This window comes from Littorina saxatilis, linkage group LG12 (assembly GCF_037325665.1).
Source record: "Littorina saxatilis isolate snail1 linkage group LG12, US_GU_Lsax_2.0, whole genome shotgun sequence".
NCBI classification, from domain to species: Eukaryota; Metazoa; Mollusca; class Gastropoda; order Littorinimorpha; family Littorinidae; genus Littorina; species Littorina saxatilis.
The window spans coordinates 11,830,788-11,850,012 of NC_090256.1; the positions used below are offsets into that span (position 1 = coordinate 11,830,788).

General features: G+C 41.1%; 1 protein-coding gene across 2 annotated transcripts in view; it reads right to left on the bottom strand.

Moving 5' to 3' along the window:
* Positions 1-231: 231 nt before the first annotated feature.
* The window catches only part of LOC138981255 (uncharacterized), a 39,906-nt gene continuing 20,912 nt past the window's right edge, over positions 232-19,225 (bottom strand). Inside the window, exons 2-4 of one of the 2 annotated variants that reach the window (XM_070354096.1) lie at positions 3,224-3,423; positions 2,615-2,656; positions 232-2,091 (exon numbers count right to left, since the gene is read on the bottom strand). In XM_070354096.1, coding sequence (XP_070210197.1) covers positions 1,213-1,875 — 663 coding nt within the window. In that variant the 5' untranslated portion in view covers positions 1,876-2,091; positions 2,615-2,656; positions 3,224-3,423 and the 3' untranslated portion in view covers positions 232-1,212. Of the gene's footprint in view, positions 2,092-2,614; positions 2,657-3,223; positions 3,970-19,225 lie in introns of those variants that run through there. The other variant, XM_070354097.1, reaches the window with a different exon arrangement.

A 19,225-nucleotide genomic window follows, 5' to 3' on the forward strand; every position in this document is an offset into this window, starting at 1 on the left:
CAACAATGCTTATGTACACTTACTGTCGCGGTGTTTACTTACGCCTCAAAGAGAAGACAGACAAACAAACAAATAAAAAAAATCAGAGCAACACCAATATAACCTTCACTGATGGCATCTTTAAATATTGCACATTAAACCTGTGAGCATTTATATTATTCAGGCCGGCTGGTGAAGCATACCTGTACATTCGTCTAAAAAAGCACCCCCCCCCCCCCTCCCATACTTCCTCCGAAACCCATCTGCGGACCAATCCTGTGTTCAAGAGTTCCACAGAGTATCACAATAAATACAACCACATAAGAATAAAAAAACGTGTACTGATCCTTCTTACTTCTTACATTTTGTATCTACATTTGAACACATTAGTTGTACTTATATTTATACAGAGAGTCAACCACGCGAGGAATCTCAGTTATTGTTGTACAGTCTTGTTAAGGAAGAACGGTCATTTTGGTCATTACAGTTTAGGCATGTCGAGGCAGTCGTTATTTGTCAATTATGAACGGGGATTTATTTTAAAATAGAGTGAAATTTTGTTCATCTTTCCGTTGCGTTTTCATAACAAAATCATTTTCACATTTGTTTTCTTTATTACGATTTCTACAATTACGAGTTCTATGTATATCTGAAGATGGAATTTCTTTCTTTCCCATCAAAAAGCGAAAGCGGCCAAAAGAAAACTGCAATATTTCGCTGACAGTTGTGAACTTAGCTCCACGTAAACAGAAAATTGACGCAGCACAGCCATATCTCAGTCGCTAAGTATAGTATTACCGCTGTAGGTTTCTGTTCTACTGGCTAACTGCCAAGCAGGATATATCATATTCAGGGCCACTACGGGTGTGCGGCGGCGCGCCCCTAGAATATAGTACAAGAAAGTAAACCAGACCAAGCAAAACATAATTCTAATTTTGATTTATGCGTGCAGATTTAGCTTTTGCATACAATCACCCTAGTTAACGTCTCTTTTCGATGCTGCCAATAATGAATTGATATCCTCAAACGCCTATACATCTAATGTGACTTCCCCGCAAGATACTTGTATCTATGGCTATCGAGCGATTGTGTGACATTACATCGATACTCACAGACGTGCCTTTATAGGCTTCGACCTCTTTCTAACGGCTGGTTCTTGTCTGAGGACTCCATACCGTTTCAGGGATAGAGCCGACGTCTAAGAACCCGCATGCCACAGTTAGGATTGGTTTCTTACGATGAAGAACTCTTTCTCCTTCGGTTTCTCCTGCCTTTGGATTTTCTTCTCTTCTTGTCACGGTTTTTGCTGTCTCGGCGTTTGTCTTTGTTCTTTCTGTCTCGCCTTCTGTTACGCCGCTTCTTTTTTGCGTCCGAATCCGATGAACTGGAATCCTTGCCATTGGCCACGTTGATGTTGACTTGTTCCACGTCGTTGGTTGAGATACCTACTGCATGCTCGCTTGCATCTGTCACCACCTTATCATTGTTGTCGTTGTTGGTGGTGGTGGTGGCGGCGGTGATTGCATTGTTCACCTCGGTAGAGTTGTCGTCATCGACCCGGCTTTTTCTGTTCCTCCTCCTTTTCTCTCTTCGTTCAGCTCTGCCCCCTCTCTTCTCTGACCTGTCTTTGGTCTTCTTGTCAGCCTTCTTGTCAGCCTTCTTGTTCTTCCTCTGACGGCGGTTTTTGCGACCGCCTCTCCTGCGGTTCTTCTTGGTGCGGTCCTTACGCTCGCCCCTCCTGCGTCTTCTGCGCGAGTTGCTGGAACAGCCGTTGTCTAGAGGTTCCAAGCGCTTAAGCAGAGTCTCCACCAGGCCTAAGCCCCAGGCGTGAGCGGTGTCCTCTTGCGCCTCGATGGCGGCGTTGCTGGCTTCCGCGGGGACATGATCTCGGTTCATTTCCGAGCAGCCATCCTCGCCGTCGGCCGTGCAGGACGCTTTCAGTTTGTCCTGAAGGCTGGCGATGGCCGTGATCTGGCGTTGAGTAAGATTTTTGAATTTGCGGGAGCGTACACGAGCGTACTCGAGCTTGACTCGTTCGAATAAGTGGTTGTAGACGTTGAGCTGCTTGTGGAAAGGCAGGCGGCAGTCGTCTGTAGCCGTCAGTCTATTGTTCTGGTGATAAGAGTGAAACGGGGTTGTAAGATCATGCTGCGCGTTAATACAAGGAAAGAAAATTAGGGCAAACATAAGGAGACAAAATGGTAGGTTGATATAAAATTAAATTTTCAGAACAAAAGAAAGAGAGAGAGAGAGAGAGAGAGAGAGAGAGAGAGAGAGAGAGAGAGAGAGAGAGAGAGAGAGAGAGAGAGAGAGAGAGAGAGAGAGAGAGAGAGGGGTTTCAATGTTTTAGGTTAAGAGAGAGAGAGAGGGAGGAAATGACTGAGAGAGAGAGTGTGTGTGTGTGTGTGGGTGTGTGTTTGTTTGTGTTTGTGTTTGTGTTTGTGTTTGTGTTTGTGTTTGTGTGTGTGTGTGTGTGTGTGTGTGTGTGTGTGTGTGTGTGTGTGTGTGTGTGTGTGTGTGTGTGTGTGTGTGTGAAAGAGATAAAGAGAGAGAGCGAGAGAGAGAGGGAGACAGACAGACAGACAGACAGAATTAATCGAAACTGTTAGAAATGCATTTTCCTTTAAATACTTACTAGGACTGGGCCGTACCATACTGGATTGATCGCCAGATTGCTCTGTAACACACAGAGAAATATATTTAGCAATTCATCGCAGAGATCAGTACTAAACATATCTATAGCAAGCAAACAACACATGAAAACAGTCAAGATGATCATTTTGGGAAACGAACGCGGGTACACAGAAACAGTATGCACACACATAAATATAAACACGCACGCTCGTACACAAACAAACAATCACTTTCAACAACATATAAAACCAAATACCAACAGTTAGGAACAAAAGCAAAAAAGGAGCCACACACAGAGAGACACATTAGATGTTTCTTTCACTAGATGAAATTTGGAGAAACAAAATGACAGACAGACAGACAGAGACAGATAGACAGACAGACAGACAGACAGACAGACAGAGGGACAGAGGGACAGAGCGACAGACAGACAGAGAGACAGACAGCCAGCCAGACAGACAGACAGCCAGACAGACAGACAGACCGACAGAAAGACCGACAGAAAGACAGACAGTCAGACAGACAGAAAAATAGGCAGATCACACAGGTTATTCGTAAGCTAGAAAGCTACAAGAGAGATTTGACAAAATGAAGTTTACATCACTCTTACTGTATTATAGCGTTTGAGGAGAATTGTCAGTTGGTATTGCAAGTTACACACTAGCGTCAGATTTGACTCTGTCGATCCTCCTACACAGGATGGGGAGGAGGTTGTATTCCCCGAGCCACTGGAGGGGGCCACAGAGCTGGTTGGGAAACCTTGAACGATTTCCAAGGAACCAATTCCAAAAAGGAGAGCTGCACACACACCTGTGAAAAAAAGAAACAGAACAAATCAAAAGCTGCACGGTATATATTTCGTTGCGTTGTTGATTGCTCTGCATCGAGAATTAAAAAAAAAAAAATAAAAAATAAAAACTTGCGAAGAACAAGAGAGAAGAGAAAAGGGCGGTGACTCCCGATGCAGATTAAACAAGTCGCGTAAGGCGAAATTATTACATTTAGTCAAGCTGTGGAACTCACAGAATGAAACTGAACGCACTGCATGTTTTCACAATGACCGTAGTCCGCCGCTTGTGCATAACGGAGAGAAACTGACGAGCCTGTTCAGCGCGGTAGTGGTTTCGCTGTGATGCATAGCACGCTTTTCTGTACCTCTTTTCGTTTTAACTTTCTGAGCGTGTTTTTAATCCAAACATATCATATCTATATGTTTTTGGAATCAGGAACCGACAAGGAATAAGATGAAAATGTTTTTAAATCGATTTCGGAAATTTGATTTTGATCATAATTTTTATATTTTTAATTTTCAGAGCTTGTTTTTAATCCAAATATAACATATTTATATGTTTTTGGAATCAGGAAATGATGTACAATAAGATGAAGGTAAATTTGGATCGTTTTATATTAAAACAAATTTATTACAATTTTCAGATTTTTAATGACCAAAGTCATTCATTAATTTTTAAGCCACCAAGCTAAAATGCAATACCGAAGTCCGGCCTTCGTCGAAGATTGCTTTACAAAAATTTCAATCAATTTGATTGAAAAATAAGGGTGTGACAGTGCCGCCTCAACTTTTACAAAAAGCCGGATATGACGTCATCAAAAGTATTTATCGAAAAAAAGAAAAAAAAGTCCGGGGATATCATTCCCAGGAACTCTCATGTCAAATTGCATAAAGATCGGTCCAGTAGTTTGGTCTGAATCGCTCTACACACACACACACGCACAGACAGACAGACAGACAGACAGACAGACAGACAGACACACACACACACACACACACACACACACACACACACACACACACACACACACACACACACATACATACATACACCACGACCCTCGTCTCGATTCCCCCTCTATGTTAAAACATTTAGTCAAAACTTGACTAAATGTAAAAAGGAAACAAAATCGAGAAGTAAAGAAAACCAGGTGGAAAAACAAAATGGAAAAAAGAAAGTGAGAGAGAGAGAGAGAGAGAGAGAGAGAGAGAGAGAGAGAGAGAGAGAGAGAGAGAGAGAGAGAGAGAGAGAGAGAGAGAGAGAGAGAGAGAGAGAGAGAGAGAGAGAGAGAGAGAGAGAGAGAGAGAGAGAGAGAGAGAGAGATAGGGAACAAAAGGATGTGTTATAAGAAAGAAAGAACGAATGCATTGACGATAACAAAATAACAAATACACAAACAAACATCTATTTCTTTCTGTCTTTCTTGCTCAGTTTTCTGTATTTGTTTGTTTGTTTCTTTCTTTTATATATATATATAAAACATCAGAAATTGTGAAAGAAACAATTGAAAGTCAGCAGAGACTTTCTTCCGAGATTATATATCATTACAGCGACCGCAGTAAAACACCGCAGACTGATATACAAACAGACACAATTTAAAATCAAAAATCAAAACAATTTCTTGAGTCTATTCCCGCTCCAATATTCTCTGTTTCAGCAATTATCTTTAACAATAATTATAATTGTAGAAGTCAATGTTGAACTACACAAGATACAACATACACAAACACTTTAGCAATGTTGTCTCTGTGATATCCATACTCACATAGCAAATGTACCATTCTTCCTCCAGTAGTGTTATCGTGGTTTACAAACAATAATATTGAGGTAATGTGTTACTCCTCGCAAATATAGTTCACACAATGTTATGAAGACATTCACATTGCTACATGCTTTATATACCTCCATGTGTACTTTAATTATAACACAATGATTTTCCAGACCTGATGACTCTCAAATGTGACCGTCCACTAAGTTGTCTAAAATGGTACAGAAGGGGAATTTGTCGAAGAAGATTCCTCACCCTCCAGACTACGTACATGTGTACGCAACATTGGGGTTTCCTCATTTCGAGTGAAAGCAATACTACAATCAATGGTTGTGCCTCGGTGTGACTTGTCATTGAGAAACTGTGACGATGACTGAGTTCGAAACTGCAGTAGGCCTAACTCACCTCGCGAGCTCGAGAGACGGGAAGTAAATAGTGCATGTATAAAGGGGCAAGCAGCAATGGCTGAGGTGTTTGGGGATGGAGATGGGTGGGTGGAGGGGGGGTGGAGGGGGGGGGGGGTGGGGGTGGGTGGGGGGAGGGGGGCATAAGGCGGAGGTTGGGGGAGTGAGTGGGTTAGGAGTGAAAAGGTTGTCCCCCAAACTATAAATTAAAAAGGGCCCGTTGATCAATAAGAAAAAGGGAAATTCCCGATTAAGCTGGTAACCCAAAATAGGTGCATCCTTTACTCTAATTCTGTAGTAAAAAACCACGTGTGTGATTGCTTTAAGTCCAGCCCTTTTACGCAAATGGATGCAGATAACATCTCATCTGTTAATTCTTATCCGCTTCACGCTTTACCAGCTTGCTGTCTGTACTTACGGGAGTTGTTCCCCTTTCACAAGTCGGTAATGTGACAGGATATATTGTTATCATGTCCTTGAATTATTTGCTTGCTAGTCTATTGCAGGGTATGAATGAGTAAGGACGAGGCAGGATTTAAAAGACTTGCGGAATTAGTATGACAGCATCATTGGCTGTTGTAAATCTTGATAGGCATAACCATTAGACACACAAAGGAAAATCTTGTGTTGACAATTCTGTTGTTTTAAAATTGTGAAATAACATTACAGCGTAAAAATAGTCTTGATCCTAAAATCGATGTATTGTTCAATATGCATGACAGGAAGAAACTAACAAACACACACACACACACACACACACACACACACACACACACACACACACACACACACACACACACACACACATACACACATACACACGCACACACACGCACACACAACACACACACACACACACACACACACACACACACACACACATACACACACAAAGCAGTGGAAAACACCCACCCACACATATAGCAGAGCAAGACGCACCAAAATAAAATACGACGGTAGCGAAACAAACAAACAAACAAACAAACATAAAGACAGCAAAAACAGACTTTAACATATGTGGGGGGAAAATAAAGCACTCGAATTATTTAAAAAGAGACACAAATAAATTACCCAAGAAAAAGAAACAAGAACACTTAAAAATGTACCAAAGAAGGAAACTGAACTTCGGTCGAGCTGTTCTTATGAATGACAGCGTCGGCCTAAAATTGAAACAAGGGACAGCTAGGGATTACGTTCCATCAGAGTTAGTGTTAGTGGTGGCAGGATCGAGCATGACTCTGTCATACCCTTAAAAAAAAATCATTCCTTTGCACGCTAAATATATCCACCTAGATCAAAGGAGGCAGCTAGAAACGAAAAGTGCAAGGGAAGAAGACCGAAGCGTGACCCTGAAAGCGTTGCAATAAAAAGCCGCCGCTTGGTCCTATTTCCGCACAGTCATCTAGGTATGATAATTGCTTTCACATCACGTCTAATCAGTGTATGATTCTGTATCAGCTGATCTTTAGTTAAATCCGGTTTAAGACTGTAGTCTTTTGGTTGTTGATAACAGCATATCCGGTACAAGTCTTTTTCGATTTATCGAACTTAAATGGAGTCTCCTCCAATGAGAAGTACGAATTTTGTTCTTATGTTTATTTTCCACTGAATCACCACTGACAGGAAGAAACACCATAATACACTCCTTTTGTCTTACTTTTATTTGTGGGTGGGGGTGAGGGAGCGAAGTCGAGTAGGAGTTGTTCGAGTACTGACTGTGTGTAGACCACACAAAAAACACCCACCACATACACACCTAAATATAGACTCAGACATGCAAGGGTTATTTTCTTTTATTATGTGTGAAAGTGATAAGGAAAAAGAACCTCATTCCAGACACAATTTGCTAAGCCCGTAGATGACAGTTCTACTGTAGATTACAGGGATGAGCAAATTGTACCTGTATAGGTGAAGTGGCGGACAGTGGCCATGCAGTATTCAAAACAATAATAACAAGTCGCGTAAAGCGAAATCAATACATTGAGTCAATCTGTGGTACCGAAAGAACGAAACTGAACGCATTGCCTTTTTCCACCAAGACTAGAAAACCATAATAGGTTTGCCGAAACCCCTCGGTCGAGAAAACGCTGGCACAATGTCTCGATAACACAAACCCAAATAAAATTAATTTACATACAACGGATTGTCTTGATTTGTAAGCTTGTTTTCAATCCAAACACAACATATGTAATTTTTGTGTGGAATCAAGAGATGATAAGGTATACAATGCAATTAATTTTCAAATCCCCAAAATTCGTTTTTAATCACAATCAATTTTGATAAAGAATCTAAATCATTTAATTGTTAAGCTTCCGAGCTGAAAGGCTGTCCCATAGTCCAGACAATGAAACAACAGTAATAATGTTTGACCAAAAGAAGAATCACATTGATTGCAAACTGAGGGTGTGACAGTGCCGGATATGACGTCATAAAATACATTAATCGAACAAATTAAGAATATGATATGGGGCTATTTCCTTGAGGAATTTTTGTGCACAGTTTCATGACGATCGATTTAGTAGTTTTGTGGAAATCGCTCTACACACGCTCACACACGCGCAAACACATACACCACAACCCTCGTCTCGATTCCTAGTGTATCTGAAACCATTTAGTAACAAGAGGCGATGTCATCTGGACAAAAAATGTCGGTAAAGTACACACACACACACACACACACACACACACACACACACACACACACACACACACACACACACACACACACACACACACACACATACACACACACACACACACACACACACACACACACACAACTACACACATGTATACACACATGCACAGGGACTGAGTGGCCGAGTGGTAACGCACTTGCGCTCGGAATCGAGAGGTTGCGTGTTCGACCCTGAGTCGGGCCGCTATTTTCTCCCCCCTTTCCTAACCTAGATGGTGGGTTCAAGTGCTAGTCTTTCGGATGAGACGAAAAACCGAGGTCCCTTCGTGTACACTATATTGGGGTGTGCACGTTAAAGATCCCACGATTGACAAAAGGGTCTTTCCTGGCAAAATTGAAAAGGCATAGATAAAAAAAATGTCCATCAAATACCCGTGTGACTTGGAATAAAGGCCGTGAAAGTGAACATTCGCCTAACAGGCTTGAGGTTTGCTGGTCGATGTGAATGCGTGATATATGGTGTAAAAAATTCCATCTCACACGGCATAAAGCGCTTTGAACTTCGGATAAGGCGCTATATAAATAAAGAGAATAATAATAAATAATAACATACACATACACATTCACCGTCACATTTGTCTTGATTCCCAATATATGTGTAAAAACAAAATGTAAAAATAAACAACCTATAGTAATGCATAGCGAGAGGACAGAGTAGAGAAAGACCGGGAGATAGAAACAGAGGCAGACAGACAGATAGACAGATAAACAGACAGAGAGACAGACACAGACACACAGACAGACAGGCAGAGACAGAGACAGCTGATAGTGAGAATGGCAATTACAATTATTTACTAACGAGGGCACTAGAATAAGCACACATCTGCTTTTTCTGCTGAGTTTCTAACCCTTGCCCAAAAGAGGGACTGATCTGATATGACTCAATAATAAAAACAAACAAAAAAGACTTGTTACGTAATTCCAATTTAAAGTAAGACACATTGCTGCACATTAAGCATATTAACATGAACCGCGTTGCAAAAACAAAAGTGTTATTTATTAGCGAGTGTTAAAAGCTGGTTGTAAAACATTGAAGAGAAAAATAAACACATTTTATAAGCAGAACAATAATACACACCTCACAGAATCGTCACGATTTTGAAAAACAATGACAAAATGATTCAGAAAATGATTAAATGGGGTATTCGTTGCAAAGTGTGCTTCTGTACTTTGTATTCATTTTTCTCTTTATTGTTGTTTCGCAAAAACGGGAATACTAATCAGTGAGGATTTAAAAAAAATGTTAAATTCATTAAATGGGATGTTTATTCGCTGCATAATACATAACTCTTCCTCGAAGATTGCCGTGGGACGTTCGGAAGAGAACAGAAGTGTTCCAAAGACTATAAGCTTAAAGGCACAGTGCGCCTCCCGTAAACCATCACAGATACTGTCAGTCTTTTACACACAGTACAAACACCCTTCCATTTGAACGCTCACCAAACGGGAAAATCCTATGGGCCCTACGTAAAGAGCGAGCAATTTTCAAAGAATTAATTTTGTGGATTGTCTCAGTAGACAATCGGACCGTGGTGCGTTTTGGGGCTAGACCTAACTTTTAAAATCTAAATAATAAATTGACAGCTTGTTACACAAACATTCTTAAATCACAAAAGAATTATTTTTTCATCCAGACAAGATCAGTACAATTCGAAGTTTTGAAAGTTTGAAAAAAGAAACGCCCGGAAGCAGGGTCACGCAAGGTCGTGGTTCTCGTAGCAGACGACGGTTTATGCCTATCGCCAGTTCCTCTGAACAGTCAAAAGCCATCGCGAGAGTTCTTGTGAACCACAGCCGTTTGTTTCGTGCATAGTCAGAGGTACATAATAACGTGCTATTGCAGATAAGCTCACAGCGAGTCGCATTCACATTACTAACTGACGACTGCATTGTGAAAAAGGGAAACTGGATCACACGGCTTCACGATGGCTCAGGGGTAAGATAAACCACGCAAAAATAAATTCTTTAAAAATTGCTCGCTCTTTACGGCGGGCACCTAGGATGTTCTCAAGCGGTGAGTGTTTAAATGAAAGGGTGTTTGTACTGTGTGTAAAAGCCTGACAGTATCTGTGATGGTTTACGGGAGGCTTACTGTGCCTTTAACTAGACTTACACAGATGGAACCGCGGAAGCGGAATGGTCAATTACATAAAATGGTGTGAATTCTTCAAAGTCAACTTTGAAATAGTGGTTTTGGGTGCACATCCAGCGATAATTGTATGCGTCAGGATGTGTTAGTTACAATCGATCATTGCCTGTAGTGGAAGAATCTCTGAATATACGCATGCCACGTGTTCATCCTACGTACGAGGTGTCTGGGAACGCCTCCGCGCGGAGGGGTTTTGCGGCCAGCGCAGCAAAGAGAAAGAGGGAAATTTTTCTCGGGCTCGCGCGACAGCAAGCACTATGTCTCTAGACTGTATACTCTTACTCGGTGAGATATGTCTGCTTGAGTGCGATTTACCCATAGCGCTCTCTTGTGTAGTCTGCTAGGTGGCTGTAAGGAATGATCACGATTTACATCAGCACTTGTCAGGACGTGTACGGGAACGTGTACGGGTAACGTCATCAAATCTAGTGTTTACGTCACCCGTTTGCCAAGATCTGCAGTCTTGGTGGGAGCAAAACAACGCGTGCATTTGGAGCATTGGAGAAAAAAATGAGTCACGGGTGACGCAATATTTACACGTACACGTACAGGTCTTTGCTACACGTTCGATCATCTAGAACACTGTATTAATTATCATTTGCCGAGTCCCGATCCCATTAATGGATGCGTTATCAATATGTGCAATACAGCTTGACAGTTCCGGAAGTGCTTACTTCTACACTACCCGTCTTAAAAAATGGCAGATACATTTAAGTTCAGATTTGTTTTTGATGAGACCGTGTCTCGTTAAACCAGTTATATGACTAAGAAGGCCATCCTTTCCTCTACCATATCAAGCAAAGAGGTTGATTTTTCATAAGGCCCAAAAAAATAATAGGTGTGGTTACGGTAACATAGCCAAAATAAATAGGGTAGGCAGGTAGGCAATCACTTTTTTTTTTTTTTTACTTTTTTTTCTAATGTGTACAAATTAAACCTACTTGACAGGGAAATAAGTGTGCGACTCGGGCACTTTCGCTTTCATTGCGTTTTCTGCATTCGTTTACTTGGTTTTTTGGGTATTTTTTTGACAAATGTAATAAAAAGTTATAGGGTCGGCCCCAAAAAATAGGGTAGGTCGGGTTACCGTAACCACACCTATTTTTTTTTTAGGCCTAAGGTAATGTCTACACAGGGGAACCTACACCCGCCGTTCCCCAGCCCCTTACCCCCATAATAAATTCACAACAGCAAAGTTCCCGCTTTAAAATTATTAAAAAACAAAACAAACAAGTTGTGCATGTCATTTGAAAGAACAAACATAATGAACCGCTTGTGGGTTTCTTTAGTAGCATTTCATTACACGTCTTATTTAGTAACCATTCTTGTGTGATGTGTCTTAGCTTGGTAAAGGAAGGTTAGCAGCCTAACGGTTTTGGTTCTCTTCTGAACAATCCTTCTCATTGCGGTCAATGCGCATGCGCTAACATGGGGAGATTAATCAGGTCGTGAACAACCTAACCCTAACCCAAACCCTAACCCTAATCCTAATCCTAACCCTAACCCATGGTCAAATGGTCGCATTTTTGAAGTCCAAGATTGGCGCATGCGCATTGACCGTAATGAGAAGGATTGTTCAGCAGAGGTTTCAGTTCGTGACACCGTACGTTATCTTTGTCAAGCCAGTAATGTTGTTTAGATTAGCAGCTCAAGCCTCAAGCTGCCATTTGTAACAAAGATTAGTGTCAGCCTGCAGATCTGTTCTGCTTGTTTAAAAACTAAAAAAATGTCCCTGAAAATTTCATGCAGTTTTGTTGACTTTGCAAGACTGAACATTCTTCTCATTGTACAAGTAAACTAAAAAGTTGGACACATTTCAGTCACGATTGCAACACACACACACACACACACACACACACATACACACACGCGCGCGCGCACACGCAAACGCACACATACACACACACACACACACACATACACACACACACACACACACACACACACACACACACACACACACACACACAGTACACAGACACTCGGGCACTCACAGAGACACACACACGCATTCATAAGCGCACGCATGTACGCACATACACAAACTCGGACGCAGATTAATACAAACATGCGGCCCGCATAAAAGGAAAAGCCAAAGGAAGCAAAGTTGTCCCCATGCTAGTAAGAGTACATCACAAATCAAAGCTACGTCATTCTAAAGTCTGTGCACGGGTGAACCGAAGTTCCCGATGCCGAAAGGGTGTGACCAAAGGATGTACAGGAACCTATTATTTGTGACAGTCAAGTCAATCTTGGTAGGAAGTGTAGTCTCATCCCTGTGACAGTCAAGTCAATCTTGGTAGGAAGTGTAGTCTCATCCCTGTGACAGTCAAGTCAATCTTGGTAGGAAGTGTAGTCTCATCCCTGTGACAGTCAAGTCAATCTTGGTAGGAAGTGTAGTCTCATCCCTGTGACAGTCAAGTCAATCTTGGTAGGAAGTGTAGTCTCATCCCTGTGACAGTCAAGTCAATCTTGGTAGGAAGTGTAGTCTCATCCCTGTGACAGTCAAGTCAATCTTGGTAGGAAGTGTAGTCTCATCCCTGTGACAGTCAAGTCAATCTTGGTAGGAAGTGTAGTCTCATCCCTGTGACAGTCAAGTCAATCTTGGTAGGAAGTGTAGTCTCATCCCTGTGACAGTCAAGTCAATCTTGGTAGGAAGTGTAGTCTCATCCCTGTGACAGTCAAGTCAATCTTGGTAGGAAGTGTAGTCTCATCCCTGTGACAGTCAAGTCAATCTTGGTAGGAAGTGTAGTCTCATCCCTGTGACAGTCAAGTCAATCTTGGTAGGAAGTGTAGTCTCATCCCTGTGACAGTCAAGTCAATCTTGGTAGGAAGTGTAGTCTCATCCCTGTGACAGTCAAGTCAATCTTGGTAGGAAGTGTAGTCTCATCCCTGTGACAGTCAAGTCAATCTTGGTAGGAAGTGTAGTCTCATCCCTGTGACAGTCAAGTCAATCTTGGTAGGAAGTGTAGTCTCATCCCTGTGACAGTCAAGTCAATCTTGGTAGGAAGTGTAGTCTCATCCCTGTGACAGTCAAGTCAATCTTGGTAGGAAGTGTAGTCTCATCCCTGTGACAGTCAAGTCAATCTTGGTAGGAAGTGTAGTCTCATCCCTGTGACAGTCAAGTCAATCTTGGTAGGAAGTGTAGTCTCATCCCTGTGACAGTCAAGTCAATCTTGGTAGGAAGTGTAGTCTCATCCCTGTGACAGTCAAGTCAATCTTGGTAGGAAGTGTAGTCTCATCCCTGTGCTAGATTGCACGTCCGCACTAGTTATTTTTGACAATAGTGTCATTTTGAGGTCAGCATAAAGAAGCGTCCGTCGCGATATAACCTTCGTGGTTGAAAACGACGTTAAACACCAAATAAAGAAAGAAAGATAAGGAAGCGTACCTATCATACAGGCCATCATCAACAACAACAACAACAACAACAACAACAGCAACAAACAACCAAACTCAAAACACTTCGTGTACAGCAAGCAGCCACGCTTTTCAGTTTTTGTATGCATCCAAGTGGGACAGTTTCAAACCAATCAACCAGGTCTTTGCTGCAGCACAGCGCTTGGTTGTCGGGGTACCCTTCAAAATGAACGCAAAAAAACATCCAGGTTTTCGCCGCTGATGCTATCGACATCATTAGGAGTGACATAACACAAGGGATACGCAACCCAGCTCAACAAAACTATACCTGTTTTGTGAAAATAACTGATTTGATTTTCTCCTCGTATGTAAACGTTGCAAAAATGTGTCTATTCTGAATTTTCGCCGGTTGTTTTTTTAATTGGTACCTAACGATTTTGTAAGGTCAATTTAGGGGTACCCCTATAATTTGAGCGGCTGTCACTTGATCTCCGTAAATGAAATCTTGTATTTGAAAGGTGAGCCAGATAGCCAAGTTGAGTGACTTAAATGGCATAGCACGTTGGAATGAAATGACACGGGAATTGATGCTCAAGTTGTGAAGCGACATTTGTAGCAATAATATTGTTGCTAAGTTTAGCTTGTCCGCGGAGGACGACCAGCGACCAGAAATGATTTTTGCATTGAGTCGTAACTGACACACACTCTTGCATACATTTTGCTTTGTGGGTACAGATGTTGCTTTGTGGGTAAAACAATTATGAAAACTGGAAAATGTGTATCTCTTTAACTTTTTTCCCTTAAAATCAATAAAAATCGATCTTTAAACTAGTTTTAAAAATAATGACGGTTTAAAGGCACACTCTTTCTTGTGTGAACAGCATATCCTCGAATCACCATCTCAGATCTGACCAGGGTTTTTTTTTTCTGCGTGGGGGCAAGGTGGCAATAAGGACTGCCTTAAACGTTTGGAAACTGCCGAAAAAAAGGTTCATTTCGGCAAATTTGAAAACAAAATCCGAATCCCAGGGATGGGGAAGGGGGTGGAGAATACCTTCACATGAACGCTTGATTTGTGTGCATACGTAACGGGTTGTGCATGTATGCATTTTTGTTTCGTTGAATTCCTATGCGAGTTTTTTGTTTTTGTTGTTGTTGTCGTTTGTTTAAAAAAAAAAAAAAAAAAATCGTTCCTTAAATCTGTCGTTATTCATTTTTTTATTCGTTTTCCAGTAAATGTATTTGTTTCATCATTTGTTGTTGTTGTTGTTGTTGTTGTTGTTGTTGTTGTTGGTGTGGTTGTTTGTTTGCTTAAAGTGTTCGTATACAGTTACTGAGGGGCAGTACGTTTTGACCTTTGTGTGTGTGTGTGTGTGTGTGTGTTTGTGTGTGTGGGGGGGGAGGGTATTGCAACTTATTCCCCCCTCTGCTTCTTTACCTCTGTAAACTTGTAGGGGTAGTTATTTTTCGATAATGACCCAGCAACCAAACAAATAACGACCCAGCAACAGCCTGAATCCTCGATAGTGCAATGGGTTGAGAAGTTCTGTTTCGGTACTACTTTTTGCGACTGAAAAGTTCCGAACGCTCTAACGTACGAAGTATACATCTCTGGAGCAAACAATACAAACATACCGCATTTAAATTAACAACTACAGGCCTGAACACATGAATCTTCATATAAAATCCATGAGTTCGGTTGTTTTCTGAATTTAGATTTGCCGTGCTCAAACGTTCATCACAAGCAATTTCCCGCAAGGCAAGTAACTCATACTTTGTCTAGCGACAAGAGTAGTTCCCCTTCTTTTCACTCAGTTTCTTCGACAACAGACTGCAATCCGACGGTCAGTTGTCAACAATATTTCATTTGATAAACAGATCACACGCAACCAAATGCACACATCTCATCAATTTAAACAACATAAAGCGGTTTCATACACTATTTTCCCCAGAAAACTGAACTTCATACAGTTTTTAACGTTGGAACACGGGTGCAAAAGTTCGTCTGCTAGTCCCATTTGACGAAAGAACTTTATCCTGAGAAATACCAAAACATATACAGAACACACAATATCTGCCTTTGCCGCCACAGCAGAATAACAGCATATCTGTGTACTTGATTTTAGTCCAAAATAGGAAAACTGACAAGAAGTGTTAACAGAATGGAATGATTTGCACGGAACTATACAACCGCGCATTAATCGATCGCCTGCGCAGGTTGACTGGTTGAGTGAATAGGATTCGATCAAACTTTCGTAAAAAACCTCCTCTTTTCTTTGAATAACTGAAGAAAGGAGGAATAAAGAGGTTACACACCTCGTCTCAGTGATTATAAAAAATAATGGTCTCAGTTCGCGGTCATGAAAAAGCTCGCTAAAGCTCGCATTTTTCATGATCCGCTAACTTCGACCATTATTTTTAATAATCACTGAGACTCGGCGTGTAACCTCTACTTACGTAGTAACAGCTACTTTTGTTGTCAGTTCGGTTAAATCGGAAGGAAAATTCCTGCAAAAAGTACGTGTCTCCCATCTTTACAGGGAAATCTAAGGCTCACAGGCTTGGGTTATATTTAGACCAACACACATAAAAGAGAAATTGCTTCCCCCTGCATCTACGTTGTAGGCCTACGTTCGAAGAGATGTTCATATGAACCCATCATTATTACAATTCCGCGCGGTTTCCTTTTATACGAGCATGAATGTTTTTAAATAAAAGCACTAAGCAAATAACATAACATTTTTTTGAATAAACGATAGAAATGAAATAGGACGAACAGAGTCAACCTAAAAAAAATGAGGTGAAACAAATACACACTTTGGGCAGAAAAAGCAGGAAGGTATTATTTCAATTTTTTTAAATGTTTACTATGGGCAAATTACTCTTTGGGAAAAACACACACACACACGCTAAGAACCAAACAACATGCAAACACATAGACAGGCAGGCAAAACAAAGGAAAAGGCCTTTTCAAAGATACGCAGACTCCTGTTTTTGGTGTTTTACACCCTTGCAAAACAAGAAGTAAACAAGTAAAATGATTAGTAAATCTTTGATAAATTAAACAAAATTGATATATATACGCCCCACACAGAAAAAAAGAAAAACAAATATACGCACGAACAAAATCTGTTTTACGACCAGAACGCATCCAAGAGAGGAAAAAACAAAACTTGACTAAATGTAACAAGTCGCGTAAGGCGAAATTACTACATTTAGTCAAGCTGTGGAACTCACAGAATGAAACTGAACGCACTGCATTTTTTCACAATGACCGTAGTCCGCCGCTCGTGCAAAACGGAGTGAAAGTGACGAGCCTGTTCAGCGCGGTAGTGGTTTCGTTGTGCTGCATAGCACGCTTTTCTGTACCTCTCTTCGTTTTAACTTTCTGAGCGTGTTTTTAATCCAAACATATCATATCTATTTGCTTTTGGAATCAGGAACCGACAAGGAATAAGATGAAATTGTTTTTAAAGCGATTTCGGAAATTTAATTTTGATCATAATTTGTATATTTTTAATTTTCAGAGCTTGTTTTTAATCCAAATATAACATACTAGGTGAATACCCGCTTCGCCGGGTACGGCTGCGCCGGGAAGAAGTCGAGCCGAATACCCGGCTGCGCCGGGGACCCGGCTATGCCGGGTGTACGCCGGCTTTGCCGGCGCACCGCACGGAGGAAGGGAGATAAACGCGGCGGAAAACACTGGAGAAGATAAGGAAGAGTTAGTGGGAATGGATCCAGAGAAAAACCAAAATCAATTCAGCGCTGCGCGCTGAGAGCACGTGTTGAAATATCTCATCGATGAGGTTGTGTCCGGGGTGTAGCTGAATACGGTCTCCAAATTTGAAAAAGATCCACCGAGAACTTTGGCCGTGCATCGCGAACAGACACACAGACACACAGACACTAGTCGTATATATATAGATTTATATGTTTTTGGAATCAGGAAATGATGTAGAATAAGATGAATGTAAATTTGGATCGTTTTATATTAAAAAAAAAACATTATTACAATTTTCAGATTTTTAATGACCAAAGTCATTAATTAATTTTTAAGCCACCAAGCTGAAATGCAATACCGAAGTCCGGCCTTCTTCGAAGATTGCTTTACACAAATTTCAATCAATTTGATTAAAAAACAAGTCGCGTAAGGCGAAATTACTACATTTAGTCAAGATATGGAACTCACAGAATGAAACTGAACGTAGTCCGACGCTAGTGCAAAAGGCAGTGAAAGTGACGAGCCTGTTTGGCGCGGTAGCGATTGCGCTGTGCTTCATAGCACGCTTTACTGTACCTCTCTTCGTTTTAACTTTCTGAGTTTGTTTTTAATCCAAACATATCATATCTATATGTTTTTGGAATCAGGAACCGACAAGGAATAAGATGAAATAGTTTTTGAATCGATTTCGGAAATTTAATTTTGATCATAATTTGTATATTTTTAATTTTCAGAGCTTGTTTTTAATCCAAATATAACACGCCATAACAGCAATGTTTGTGCACCATCGTACAGCTCCACCATTCAAACAACGCGCAAAAGTGGCTGACTTTGCCCGAGGCACAGCGGGCCAAGGTCAAGGTCGCCTAGAATAGCCTTGGTGTAAAAGGCCCTATTGGTTCTGTTCTGTTCACACACTACTTTCAGTCCACCTACCTGCAAGGGTCAAGTCCCAAAAAATATGTCTCTGTATTCCTATCGTATCACTCTGCTCCTGTTTTGTTTTCTTTCACACACATTTTCACTTCTTTTTTGACGGGTTTCTGGACAGCAAACTCTAACACAAATTCTTTTCATCACAAAAGCGATCTTTGAAATTGACTGACGTAGTCCGGAAGAATTCATGCATCAACTTACGTCATGTATTCGACGTCATCACTTCGCATACCTTATGGTCTCGGTATTTCGTTGGCCTTCATATTTCCTACTTGTAAAATGACCCTCAAAGCTAACCGAGACTAGTTGAGGCTGAATCAATGCGCCTAGCCAGCAGGTTGTTAATGGATTTTTTAGCGAGTGGCTATCGACAATTAGTCACCGGTAATTTTTAATGAGTTGGGGCATTCTGACCAATCACAGGATCTGTTTCATTAAAACGCCAACTTGATTGAATTACAATTAGTATTATTATTCAATGTCTCGACATGTATTTCTCTCTCTCTCGACTGTATACAGAGATAAGAACAGCCTCGCTTTCACCTTGATCCTGCCTAAAAACAATGTTCAGACCTCATGTTCAGACTCGGCGTAATGATTCCGAAAGGACTACTTTTTAGCGGTCAAGTTCAGTCGTCCGCATACTCGAAAGTGAAAAAAAGATAAAACGTTTGCTACAGTATCGGAGGATGAACTGTCGAAGAAGAAAAAGAATATCGTGCCAACCACTACGCAGAAGACCATCCGAGTTGTCCAGAAGAAGTTCTGAAACACGTCACGTT